Source organism: Bison bison, unplaced genomic scaffold (assembly GCF_000754665.1).
Source record: "Bison bison bison isolate TAMUID 2011002044 unplaced genomic scaffold, Bison_UMD1.0 scf7180017864215, whole genome shotgun sequence".
NCBI classification, from domain to species: Eukaryota; Metazoa; Chordata; class Mammalia; order Artiodactyla; family Bovidae; genus Bison; species Bison bison.
In genome coordinates, this window is record NW_011494787.1 from 892,356 (window position 1) to 906,648 (window position 14,293).

Below are 14,293 nucleotides of genomic sequence, written 5' to 3' on the forward strand. Positions count from 1 at the left end.
CTGCGTGTCTCACCCTGCTGTGCTACTGAAATGACTGCACACCCTTAGCAGCAGCCCCTGTGAGAGGCAGTTAGTTGGCTGTGTGTTTGTTCCTTGATCAGGACACATCCGCGTCCAAATGCTAACCTAGTTCCTGAGTGTGGGTATTTGCATGATGACACACCCTTGCCCATGCCACCGACATTTTGATTGTTTCTTCTCAGAAAAGTCACACTCTGGAAGGTTCCTGCCCTCCTATTCTTGACACACACATTTGCAAGTATTCCCTCACCGGAGAGATGCATCCAGGAATGAGTTCTCAAATGCCAGTTCTCCTGAGTGAGGTCTGGCCTGGTCACTCTGGAATCTCTTCTGTACTCTGGTGGGTCGTGATCTTTTGGAACTATCTGATGACTTTACAGATTAGGAGGGAGGGAGGTGCTTGCCTTGCTGGTTGGATTTCCCCTTTCCCAAAGGTATTTTTCATCCAGAACTAAGACTTACTCATCATGAAGTTGAAGACCTTTACGGGAAACATGTTTTATTTTGCCATCTGGCTGTGAAACAGTCAGGATTCAGATATCAGAGAGTATGATTAATTCTGCAGACACCCACTGATCCACTCCCATGTCACGCACAGCATCCTGTGGCTGGACAGACTGAGAAATGACTGGGTTGGTGGGAGGGGACCAAGATGCGGCTTTTCCCCTGCTTTCCCACAAGGGAACATCTTCTGCTTCTTTCTCTTGGGATTCCAGGTTGGTGTCCTGAAATATTCAGATAACCTGTTTTATGACCTTGGGCGAACCAGAGCTTGACCCAGCTGAGGACCCGGCCCAGGCTCCTTGAAGGCAGCTTTGACTGCATCTAGGCAGGGCAGGCTTTGATGTATATCACCCAGGGGGGCAGCACAGCCCAATGGAACAAGAGCCAGATTCTCATCCTAGGGAAAGACACGTTCAAACACAGAAGGCCCAGGGTGAGTAAAGAAGCTTTTCCTTTCTTTGAGTGACTGCAGAGGCAGGCCCCCTTCCCACAGATCTATTCTCAGGACCACCAGGCAACAGAGTGTACCACGTGCTGGCGAGGCTGGCCGAGCTCCATCACACCCTTGGTTCCAGTGGACGGCAGTGACTCTACTTCATTCTTCAAAATTCTCCAGATGCACCCTACCCACCCTACTCTGCCCTGTCTGAGTGCAAACCACTGCCCCTTTAGCTCCAGAGTACCTGCAGCAGAGTGGAGGGAAAGCTGGGGAGCAGATGTTCCTATGACCCCACGGACAGGACTGAAGGGCTGAAAACAGGGGCAACTCTCCTCTGTCCAGAGGACTCCCAGGGAACACTGGCTTTTCTCAAGGGCTTATCTCCTAGATTCAAGTGACGTTCTTCCATGGACATTTTTTCTACAACTCTAGCAACCTACTTTCCTGTCCACGAGGTAAAGAAACAGTCTCAACTCTGCTCTCCACCTCCCTCCTCTTCTCTTGAGTCTTAAACTCTGTTTCTCAGATTATTTATTTTATTTATTTATTATTATATGCTAGTTTTCTTATTTACTTTCATAAAAGTCCAGCCCAAGATACATTAAAAAAATTCAAGACATTCATACAAAGCAGGAAGAAAGAACAGCAGTCCCCTGCCCCACTCCTACATGGAATTCCTCTCTCGTAACTCTTTCTTCTGAACTCCTTACTTCTAAATAATATTTTATATGGTTACCCCCTTGACTTACCAATTTTAAATGCCTACTGACATCTCGTGATGGAAGATGAAGCTGGGGTGTTCTTAACCCACTTTTGTGCCTGTATCTTCTCTCCTTCCTTTCTCTAATATATTTGTGTCACATATTTTATTAAATCAATATTCCATTTTTATTTTATTACAATTATGTATGTACAATTCTCTGCTGAGTGAAGAAAAACTCCATTTGCTTTCTTCTAGAAGTCTTTGTTCTTCTAGGAATTAATAATTACCTCATTTTAAAAATCTGTTTGGTCTATGTCATTATCCTAATAATTCTTCCAAAACCCTCCAGCAGAAATTCAAAGTCCTTCTGAATACTATTTTACCCATGAATAAGTGATTAGATTGGGGCTTCCCTGGTGTCTCAGATGGTAAAGAATCCGCCTGCAATGTGGGAGACCTAGGTTTGATTCCTGGGTTGGGAAGATCTCCTGAAGTGGGGCATGGCAACCCACTCCAGCATTCTTGCCTGGAGAATCCCCATGGACAGAAGAGCCTGGCAGGCTACACTCCATGAGGTTGCAAAGAGTTGGATTAGATAAAACTTCCCTTTTCTAGGCTGAAAATGTCCCTTTTCAATCCCGACTCAGGGAATGAACCTGGGTCTCCTGCATTGCAGGCAGATCCTTTTTCCCCAAAGATCGCTCTTCCTGATTTCTGCTGGGTTTCTGGCTCTCCCATTTAGCTGTACAGCCCTGGACTCTGGAGTTCCCTAGCCAGTGATGGATCTGGTGTTGAGCCTCCTGTTTCCTGAATTCCAGCTCTTTCTCCTGCTTGGTTTATGCCCTTGGAGTGTTCACGTTATCATCCCAGTTTGATACATTTCTCTTTAAAGGTCAGCTCTGGCAAGGTGGACACCCTAGGTGTGAAAGGTGCCTGTAATCACCGGGTGCATGTTTGCTAAAGGAGGTGGGGAGATTTCCTATCAGTGGAGGCAAATGCAAATTCCTACCTCTCAAAAAGAATTTCTCTGGTCTGAAGGCAGGAGAGACGGGATTTATTAGGATGGAAGTAGACCCACTCTTGTGAAAATGGCTGTTGGTAAATCAGCAGGACCTGGGCCTCTGCTGCTCATATTTCACCTTCATGCAGAGTAGGAGGAGGTGGCCCATCCCTTGAGACACGTTATTTATGTGTAGTGGGAAGTTGTTCTAAATACTAACTTTGTTAGAGTAAGGCACTTTACTGCCATATTGACTGTAGATCCACATGAATATAGATGACATCAGTTAGACAAACTGTTAGCGGGTGTGACTAGCATGTATGAAACCTCTAGACTCTGCAATCAGTTCAGATCATCATAGCCTCAGATATCCAAGGACCATATACCAAAGCATGAGTATTTAAAGCATTATTTAAAGTAAGAATTCAATACTTGGGGGGACTTCTCTGGTGGTCCAGTGGCAGACTCCATGCTTCCAAAGTAGGGGGCCCAGGTTCAATCCCTGGTCAGGGAACTAGATTCTACACGCTGCAACTAAGACCCAGCAGAGCCAAATATTTAACATTTAAAAAAAGAATTCAATATTTCAAACAACTTTAAACATTGCCCCCAGTGTGACAACGGAAGTGTGTGCTTTGTTCAAAAGAAACAGATGTGACAGGAGGGAAGGAAGAGGAATTGTCTGATTGCTTTTAATACAGCAGTTTAGTAAGTCAGAGGAGGGCAGATGGGCTGAAGATGAGTGAGAGGGACAGAAGTATTCTCACAATGGGAGTACATCCAGGCTTGCCTGGCGAAGCTTCTGGCAGGAAAGGAATGAAGATGGACCCACTACATCACACCGTACACAAAAACTACCTTGAAATGGGGCAAAGACCAAAATGTAAGAGTTAAACTATAAAACTCTTAGGGGAAAAACACAGGAGTAAATTCATGATCTTAAGTTAGGCAATGATTTCTTAGATACAATACCAAAGGCTGTATTTGGTATTGACAAAAGAAAAACAGATAAATTAGACTTGATAAAATTCTGAAAATGATACCATCAAGAAACTTAAAAGACAACCTACAGAATGGAAGAAAATTTTGCAAATCACATATATGATAAGGGACTGGTAACAAGAATGTATGTATGTATATATGTGTGTGTGTATCTTACAACTCAGCAACAAAATAATAAATAACCCAATATTAAACAAAGGGTTTGAATAGACATTTCTCAAAAGAAGATATACAAATGGCTAGTAGACAACAAAAAGATACTCAATACCACAAGCTATCAGGAAACTGTAAGTCAAAACCTTAATGAGATACCACTTCATACCCTCCAGGATGGCTAAAACAAAAAAAGATAGACAATGAAAAATGTTGGTGAGATGAAGGAAATTGAAGATGATTCAAAGAAATGGAACGATATTCCATGCTCTTGTATTAAAATAATTAACATGATTAAAATGACCGTACCGCCCAAAACAATCTACAGATTTAATGCAATTCCTATCAAACTACCAAGAACAGTTTTCACAGAAGCATAACAAATAATCCTAAAACTTACATGGAACCATGAAAGACTCTAAATTGCTAAAGCAATGCTGAGGAAAAAGAACAAAGCTAGAAGTATAACCTTTCCAGATTTTACACAATAATACAAAGCTACAATAATCAAAACGGCATAGTACTGGCATGAAAACAGACACATAGATAATGGAACAGAACTGAGGGTCCAGAAATAAATACATATAACTATAGTTAATTAACCTATGACAAAGGAGGCTAGAATATACAATGGAAAGGAGACAGACTCTTCAACAGGCAGCACTGGGAAAACTGGGCAATCACATGTAAAACAATGAGATTTGAACACTCCCTCATGTTAAATTCTGAGAGGAGAACATAGGCAGAATGCTCTTTGATATAAATCATAAAAGTATTTTCTTGGATCAGTCTCCTAAGGCAAAGGAAATAAAAACGATAATAAGTGCTTTTGCACAGCAAAGGAAACCATCAACAAAATGAAAAGACAATCTGTAAATTGGGAAAAATGTTTGTAAATGCTGTGACTGACAAGTTTATATCCAAAGTGTATAAACAGTTCATACAACTCTATATAAAGAACTCAGTCCCATAAAAAAAATAGGCCAAAGACTTGAATAGACGTTTTTCCAAACAAGGCATACAGATGACTAATAGGCACATGAACAGATGCTCAACATTTCTAATTATTAGAGAAATACAAATCAAAACCATAATGAGACATCACTGCACACCTTGTAGAATGACCACCTCACATTTACTATCAAAAAGACAAGTGTTGATGAAGAAGTGGAGAAAGGGAACCCTTGTGCACTGTCGGGGGATGTAAATTGGTACAGCCACTATGGAAAACAGTATGGAGATTCCTTAAAAATGAGTAATAGGCTCTGGGTGTCTGCTCTCCACAGGACATTGAACTGACTCCTAGGACCATCAAAAAACACCCCTCACTTGAGTGGGGACAGCATGCCACCTTTTACTTGCATCAAGGTAGACTGTAAACTGTGTGTCTTGCCCTCAGAAGAGAACCTCCCATGACCCGCTGCCTGCATATCATTCACTGGCTCCCCAGCTGGTAATGTCTTTGTGACTTGAAGCTTTGCTCAGTCTATCCAAAGAATTCCATGTGAACGCTGACCTCAACAACTACCCACAACTCTGGATAACAACTCTGAATCATTCAAGACTCACTTCCTGGGCTGTCTCCTAGAGAGACATCACAACTTGCAGGCCAAGTCAGCTGTACTGTCATCTTTGCGTGAACCTCTGTGTTAGCCTTCTCTACAGAGTATAGTAACTGATCTATTATATTTACATTTCTGTCTCTTTCATTTCGCAGCAAGACCCTCCAAGGCAAGGATCAAGTTTGATTTCCCCAGAGACCTGTGTGTTTAGCTGTCCATGTGAGATCTCCATACGGGTGTCCCTCAAGCATATCACCTTGTCCAAAGCAGAAATCATCTGAAGCATCTGCTCTTAGTATCCACAGAGGACCCAAGCCTCATTCACTGAATCTTGTATATAACAGCACAGTTTCCTATTTACAAGACTATCTCTCCCACTAGATCGTGAGGAACTAAGGGTGGAAGCCATGTCAATTTTCTTAATCTTTGAATCCCTGGAGTCCAGCACATAGCCATATAGGAGCTGTTCTATAAACAGTCACTAAACTGAAAAAAATTAATAATAGAACTACCAGAACTACCACAGGATCTAATGATTCCACTCCTAGGCATTTATCCAAAGGAAAAAAACCCACTAACTTGAAAAGATATAGGCACCCTCATATTCACTGCAGCATTATTTACAATGGCCAAGACTCAGAAATAATCTAAGTGTCCATCAGTGAATGAATGGATAAAGAAAATGTGGTATACATATTTATATATACATACAACAGAATATTATTCAGCCCGTTGTGGTGTCTCTGCCATTTGTGACAACATGGATGAAACTTGAGGGTGATTATGCTAAGTGAAGTAAGTCAGAGAGAGACACACATTGTATAACTTCATTTGCATGTGGAAACTAATAAAAAATAAATAAATAAATAAATAGATACAGACAACAGAGTGGTAGTTACCACAGGAGGAAGGTGAGGGAGTGGTCAAAATGGGTGAAGGTGTCACATGCAGACTTCCAGTTATAAGTTTTGGGGATGTAACATACAGCATGGTGACTATCATTAGCAATACTGTGCTGTATATTTGAAAGTTATTAAGAGCGTAAATTGTAAAAGTTTTTATCACAAGAAAAAATGTAACTATGTCAGGTGATAGATATTAACTGAACTTGTCATGGTAATCATTTCACAATACACACATATATCAAATGATTATGTTGTATGTCTAAAATGAACACAGTGTTAAACGTCAACTATATCTCAATACAAATAAGTGAAAAAAAATTCTAAATTCCTCACTCATAACTTCCAGGCCACCCTCTTTATCAATGTACATGAGACTTGGATGAAATCTGCAGTATTGGCTTTGAAACTCACAGGCCAAGCATCTTGTAAGTCTTGACTCACACAGATGAGGGCTCTGTAATCTATGGGGAGGCTGCCCCCAGGGAGAGAGTCTTGTGTGTAGTTCTTGGAAGGAAAGACACATTGAGCCCTTGGGAGGAAATGATTCCAAAGCTGCCATGTCTTACCTGGGCTCTGTTGCCTGTTCTTCTCCTGGCTTCAGTTGTACATCACCAGGTTCATCCACTGAGAAATAAACATCCCTATTACAACCAATCTTTAAACTTGTTAGCTTAACACAGAGCGGGGCAAATGGTTTCCTCTTCCTTTGAAAGATCCCAGTCTAGTCTCATCAACTCTTTCCAGTTAATTCCCACCCAAGCGGGAGGTCTCAGCCCCCTGTTACAACACTGTCATCTGCTACTCCCTGAAGAGCCGGGCACTGAGAGGGACAGCTGAGGTCGACCAGCTGGCTGGGCCAGGAGGCTCTCTCTAAAACTCACTGGGAGTCAGTTTAATGTACAGTGAGCTCAGCAGGTGTTCTTTAGTTCCCTCCTGGATTTATGACTCCCACATAATCCTCTGCTTTATTAAGCTATTGGAAAAAAATAAAATCTGTCTGCCAAGATCCTAAAGCAGCCTTGGCAGCTAGCAATATATAAAGGCAGTAATTGGAGGCAGGGGGGCCGGCAGCTTGGCTGGCCTTTGACAGACTGTTCAATGGCTTCAGGGAGGGAAATGCCCCCTGGACTCGGGTGAGGAGAGGTAGCCAGGGCTGTGTCCTGTCTCTGGGAGGGGAAGGCACCTCACCTCCATTTCTGTCAGGTAGAGTCCTTTTCCATCCTTGGAGAGGTTCTGGAAAGCTTCTAGGGTAGAGAGGAGGGGAGGGATCAGGGCGGGCCTGGGCCCACATGAGAGGAAAGCCAGCGTGTTGATCCCGTGAGAAGCCACAGGCTGCGCTTGGCCTCCTCTCCGCTTCTCTTCCCAGTTAAACTCCACACCCGTGAGACAGCTCAAGGCTCAGCTCTCAAAAAAGCTCCCTGACTGCTCTGCCCACCTCGCCCCTCCCTTCTCTAGCTTCTCTGCACTTCAGACCCTCTATTCTTGGCCATAGAGATGCAGAGGTCTTGTCTTAGGAGGTATTTCAAGGGCAGCGCTCTTGTCCAACTGTGAATTCTCTGGAGCAAGATTATGCCTCTGGCTTCTCCTTTACCCTCCCAGGGCTCTGTTCTCTCTGTCCTGTTAACTGCCTAGTACAGAGGTGTGGGGCTAGAGCTGTGGGGTTTAAGGACCACGTGGTGGGGTGAGGAGGTTGGGGGGGTGTGGAATGATACGAGTGGAGGCCAGACCCCACTTCAACTCAGCCACCACAGCTCCTTTTGCAGCTCTATTGTGGTTTGGGGTTTCATGTGAAATTTCATTTCAAACAAAGGGGTATGCTGCTAAAAAGTGTCCAAAACTCTGGCCTACAAAGCTGGATTTCTGAGGCCTTGGGGGGACCTCCTGCACCCACCAAGACACCATTTGTGAAATCCTTCAGCAGAGATCAAGCCATTTACTGCATGACTAAAGACTAGGTTTGAACCGTAAACAATCTGGAGGCGGGGCCATGGTAACTTAACCTTGTTCCTGAGTGAGAGAGGTGCTGAGAAGGGTGAAGAGGAAATAAACGATCTGGGGTGTGGAATGTCCTGGGGAGAAAAGGATGCAGAAGGGAGGCTGGGGTCTCAGGACAGCTACACGGTCACTTAGGCTGATGTTGGCTCTGCCCCTCAGGATGAGGGCTCCTCTGCAGGACTCCAGCCCATCCCGCTACAGAGGCCTTGCCCAGGCCTGGAGCCAGAGTGCATTCCTGGTCCTCTGCTGTGTTCTCTGGTCAGCGTGATGGTCTCCGGGTGACACTTACTTGCCATGGCTTCCAGCCGCATCAGCAAGCAGACCAGGCTGGGGAAGCTGACCCTGCCAGTGCTGTCGCTGTACCGGAGTTTCATGAGGTCCAGCAGCTCGCTGGTGATGGAGATCCCTGTGAGGAAGTCTGGGACACAGTTGGGGAGCTGGTGAGCAGGGAGGAACGGGTGTGGTCCTCCACCTCAGGAGAGCAGAAACACCTGTGCGGAGACCACGTGGCCTTTCACCACCATCCCCTCCTCCACCTGGCTCAGCGGCCAGTCCACTCCTCTTCTGTGTACTTTTGACTCTTCAGAATGTTAGCTTCCAGGCCCTAACAGTATTGGGGCTAAACACTCCTGACCCTTGACAATCATCTGATAGTTCCTGTGGGGGATGGGAGCTGCCAGGACACGTGAAAAGTTTGCTCCCAGCCCCACCTTGTCAGGCCTCCCTCTGCTGGTGACCCTCTCCAACAGCCCTCCTCGCCTAGTCCTGGACCGTGTGTGGTCTCATATGTGGTTCCTGGAGAAGGGGCTTAGTCCTAGGTTGGTCATCCAGGGATGAGGCTGGTCCTCAGAGCAGCAGGTGGGCAGGACAGAGCTGCCTTGCCCTCTTTGGGTCTTGTGATCTTATGTGTCTAGCCATAAACTCCAGGGAGGCACCGACCACAGAACCGACAAGGGCGAACTGAAAATCCGGTGGGGGTCTATGCACCCCAGTGAGCTACCAGAACCCTGTAAACCGAACCATCCATCATGGGGACAAGGCTGGTGGCCTTCGGGCCCCTCACATATAAGACACGTTGGTTTCTCCTGCAGAATTAATAAAATGTGAATGCGAAGGCCTTTAGATAGGACATGCCTGCAGCTTGTACATTCTCAAACTGCCCCCGCAAATCACATCAGCTCCATGGCCCTCTTCAGTTACCTGCTGGCCCCTGCAAGCTTTTCAGTTGAATTCCATCTATTTTCTTTCTCCCTTTTATTATTCTGGAGTCATGGGTGAGGTCTCCTTTAAAGGTTTCAACTTCCACTGGCCATTCAGTGGTTCTCAAAGTGTGATCCCCAGACCAGGAGCTTTGGCCTCACTTGGGAACTTGGCAGAGATGCCGGTTCTCAAGCCCCACCCTAGTCCTCCTGAGTCAGTACCTTGGGGTGGGTGGTGAGGCTCAACATTCCCTGTTTCCATAAGCCCCCAGGGGCTTCTTCTCAACCTTAAGTGTGAGAAACACAACCCTCTGCTGTGAAGAATTAAGGGAGGGGAGGGACTTCCCTGGTGGGCCAGTGGTTAAGAATCCCCCTTCCAATGCAGGGGATGTGGGTTTGATCCCTGGTCGAGGAACTAGGATCCCACATGCTGTGGGGCAACTAAGCCCATTTCCTGCAACTAAGGCTCCATGCAGCCAAATAAACACATTTTTATAAGCAGAAGAGGAAGGAGAAAGGGGGACGTGGGGGGAGGGGCAGGGAGCAGGTGCTCAGGTTTCTACCTGCTCTGCATCCAGGCCAGGAGCCCCAGGAGGGAGACCCATTGAGGCTGCCCTTTCAGCAGTGACCTGCGGGAGTCTGATTTTACATTTCATTAGGGAAGGTGGCAATTTCCTGACTTCACCTTTCTGTGGGCCATTTCCCTGCAGGGACAGTGGGGACAATGATTCTTGCCCTGCGCAGTTCAAGAGCTGTTTAGACAATCAAAGGAGGTGATGTGCGTGCAAGTTATGGCTGAACTCTGACGCACCCTCGCCCTTCGGTGTTATTATCATTCTCTCGGGACTGAAAGCTCTTGCCTCCTTGAAGCAAACAGATACATGTGATCTCACTTAACCCCAGACCCTCTGTGAAGAGAGGGCATCAGCTGGCCTGTGAGTATTTAATCCTGATGGCCTGGATGCTGAGGTGGATGTGTCTTCAAGCAAGTTAGATTTCTGGTAGGGTATCAACCATTCAGGGTCATTTTTCATGGTTAGTGCTGTGCTGGGGAGAGAAGGCAATTAGGAGAGCTGACTGGCAGGTGAGAACTCAGGTTGGGGAGGATGGAGTCCGAGTCTGCAGCCAGGAGGTCCACAGAGGGCGGGCGCGCGCGCACACACACACACACACACCAAACACACACGCCCCTGCCTGCAGGCCCCTGCCACTCCCAATCATCAAAGCTCAAAGGGTTGTCTGCTTTACCTGTGTCCCTTATGGCCTTCCACAAATCCGAGCTGAGGAAAACGCCAGCATTCTTTGGGGAGTTCTGGAAAACACTCTGATATGGAGGAAGAAGCAAGAAACCCGTATGAGCCCCAGTGCCCACGTGGAAGAGGGTGTCCTGGAAGATCTTGTACCCATCCCTGGAGGCTGCTTCACTAAAACATGATGGGCTCAGCTCAGAGGTCGATGGGTGCACAGCTGAGGATGGTGGGGAGGAGGAGGGAGAGGGGGAAGGGGAGGCAGCGTGGGTTCCGCTTGTTAAAGTCCACAGACCTCCTACCTGCCAACGGTAGGGCTGCAGGCCCCTCTCTCAGGCCTGCACCTCCTCCCTCCCAGCCTGCTCTCCTTTAGCCTCTACACCCCATAGACTGGGTTCCATCCACCCAGGGCGGCTTGTCACTTTTCAGGGACGTGAAGAGCTCACTAAAGAGCTTGCCTAGGATGGGCATTAGGAGCACAGACTGTACAACCAAATTGCTGGGTATAAATCCCAGCCTAACTATCTACAGCGGTGTCACCTTGGGCAAGTGACCCGATCTTTCTGGGTCTCAGTCTACCCCCTCTGCAGCACAAGGCCAATATACTACCTACCTTGTAGGTTTGCTGCGAGGAAGAAATGAGCACATCTTATAAAGAGCTAAGGAGAGCACCTTGCACACTAGTGAGGGCAGTGTAGGCAGCACGGAAGGCAGGTGAGAACTGTCTCTGGGACCAGGCGATGCCTCAGGGTGGAGTCCCCTGAACATCTCAATTTTTTTACAGGGCAGTTCTCCATTTGCTGGGGACTTTGCTGCTGCTGCTGCTTCTAAGTCGCCTCAGTTGTGTCCGACTCTGTGCGACCCCCTAGACAGCAGCCCACCAGGCTCCCCCATCCCTGGGATTCTCCAGGCAAGAACACTGGAGTGGGTTGCCATTTCCTTCTCCAATGCATGAAAGTGAAAAGTGAAAGTGAAGTCGCTCAGTAGTGTCTGACTCTTAGTGACCCCATGGACTGCAGCCTACCAGGCTCCTCCGTCCATGAAGAGTAGTGGAGTGGGGGTGCCATTGCCTTCTCTGGGGACTTTTCTACCTCCCTCTAATTCTCACTCTAACCCTCAGCCTCCTCCCATTTCCCAGGTGAGAACATGGGCTGGTTGAGTCACGTGCCCTGATGAGACAGACAAGCACCAGAGGACTGAACCCAGGATGTTTCAAAGCAAAATACCCCCAGCAAGTGCTCAGTCCGGGCTGATTGTGAGAGCCAATTACAGTGGAAGAGCAGCTTGAGAACTTTTTTCTGGCCTTATTTGGCTTTTGTGAGTTCAGAGTCCTAGATGTTCTCAATTAGGTAGGGACTCAGTGTCATGCACTTGCTCAGTCGTTTGTCCAGCACTTTTAAGCATCTGCTGTGAGCTGGACACTGTGGGAGACACTGGGGAGAAGGACGAATGTGAGGGCTCCCTGCCTGGGAGGACCTGTAGTCTAATGGATGGGCCATCAGTCATTGCTGTGTCCAGGGGGAAACCCAATCACTCCAATCAGAGGTAGGCGATACAAATAAATAGTATTAAACAGGAAGTGTTTGCGTCTTATTGTTGTGAGTTCAAGTGTTGGGAGTTGAGTGGAAACTAACCGGATCTGGAGAGGGGAGGCAAGGCCCCCACAGAGCTTTGGGGTCTGGACCCTCAGGCTGGGTGGGCACCAGGCAGGCTCCCATTGCAGGGAAGGGAAATTGCGGAGTCTTACATTAGGGTTCAAAGGAGCAGGTGGGATAAGTGAAGGGGCCTCTCCTAGACCCCAAAGTGGAGTCTTAACTCAGAGGGTCTTGGGTACAGCTAGTGAGTTTCGACTTTGTCCTGGGAACAATGGTGAGGCCACACAGAGGCCACAGACCACAACTGTGACTCTGATCTGTTTTCTGGCAGAGGTAGGGTAGGGGAACGAGGTAAACCAGCGGCTTGGGGGACGCTGCAGTGGGCCCACAGAGAAATGGGGAGGGCGGTGCCAGCCGGCAGTTTCAGCTACAGTCCACTGTGACCCTTTCTCCTCTGGCCTCCTAGAGCGGTCCTCAGCCTGCCACCTGACTGAGCATGGCCTTGAGCCATCCAGGGGTGCACGCACATCTCCCCAAGCAAAACGGGGGCTCCCCTTGAGGGTGGGGTGAGGTTCCCCTTCTTTCACAGCCCTCAATGCTGGGGCAGAATCAGGCACCCAGTAAATCTGTGCCAACCCAGTTGGAATGAACACTCTTCAAGAGAGAACATGCTGGTACCTGGCAGTGGACGAGACGGCTCCACAGCCTTGAAAATTCCTCCTGGTCAAGTCGCCCGTTCACCTTCAGCTGGTGGGGAGTTAAGAGTCAAGCAGTCTTGTGTGCAGTGAGCAGAGGGGCCTCAGGCATGGAGAGGCTCCATCCGTCACCTAGTAACACAGGCGGTCCAGAGTCACCTGGATGTGACCCCACGCCAGCTGGCTCTGATGCGTCTAAAAGAGACCTGGCTTAGATTCATTTCACAGGAGAAAATGGGCAATTGGAAGAAGGCAGCCCTAAGAAAGGGATGCCAACGTCATTTGCACCCATGGAAAGAGGTTGAACCCCAAACACAGCCTTCACCAGTTGGGGTGGGTAGAGGGGAGTGGGAAGCAGCAGTGTGGGGAGGTGACTGCAACTCCTGAGGTGGGCTGAGAGATGAGCACATGTGCTAAGTGTGCGGCCATGGATGGACCACATTCTGGGTATTAAAGCCGGCCCTGGTCCCTCCACGCTGTGTGCTGTGCTTAGTTGCTGAGTCGTGTCCGACTCTTTGCGACCCCATGAACTGCAGCCCGCCAGACTCCTCTGTCCATGGGGATTCTCCAGGCAAGGATACTGGAGTGGGTTGCCATACCCTTCTCCAGGGAATCTTCCCAACCTGAGGATCGAACCAAGGTCTTCCACATTTCAGGTGGATTCTTTACCATCTGAGCCACCAGGGAAGCCTGGTCCTTCCATACAAAGAGTTTAATGAGAACTAATGGAAAGAATGGATCTCTGTGGCACTGGAGGGGAGCTGACGGGTGAGCAGAAGGAAGGGTAGAAAAGACTGGTCTTCTGCGCAGGGGTCCAACAGACATGACCTCCCCTGGGGTTACCTGCCCTAGGCTGCAGGGCTCCTGAGTGCCATTCTGATTTATCTGCAGGGATGAGCAGTGTCTCCGAGTGATTCTATACAACAGTCAAGAGACAGGGCCTGACTGATGAGTTCATCAAGATGGCTCTTGTTCGACAATGCCCAGCTTCATGTCCCCAGTAGAGCCTTGTTAAGAGTGAAAGAGCTGGGGGATCTGTGTCTCCTCAGGGAGACAGTGCATAGCGAGGGGAGAGTTGCAAGGTGACCCCTGAGGGATATGCCCACCAGCGGGGAGATGGAGTGGCAGGGGAGAAATGGCTCCCAGGGGAGTGGAAGTCAGGATGGGAGGCAGAAGATTCTGGGCTTGGGTCCTAGTCCAGCCACTTGTGGCCACAGAACTAGGGCAAGTCACTGCACTGCCCAGCCCAGTCTCATCTGTCAATGCAACAGAA

General features: G+C 47.9%; 1 protein-coding gene across 1 annotated transcript in view; it reads right to left on the minus strand.

Annotated features, from left to right (window-relative positions):
• Nucleotides 1-514: 514 nt before the first annotated feature.
• CAPN13 (calpain 13) overlaps nucleotides 515-14,293 on the minus strand; it is an 89,713-nt gene continuing 75,934 nt past the window's right edge. The window contains exons 17-22 of the mRNA XM_010845284.1: nucleotides 13,004-13,072; nucleotides 10,732-10,807; nucleotides 8,574-8,702; nucleotides 7,478-7,533; nucleotides 6,856-6,913; nucleotides 515-746 (exon numbers count right to left, since the gene is read on the minus strand). Coding sequence (XP_010843586.1) covers nucleotides 6,887-6,913; nucleotides 7,478-7,533; nucleotides 8,574-8,702; nucleotides 10,732-10,807; nucleotides 13,004-13,072 — 357 coding nt within the window. The 3' untranslated portion in view covers nucleotides 515-746; nucleotides 6,856-6,886. The remainder of the gene's footprint in view (nucleotides 747-6,855; nucleotides 6,914-7,477; nucleotides 7,534-8,573; nucleotides 8,703-10,731; nucleotides 10,808-13,003; nucleotides 13,073-14,293) is intronic.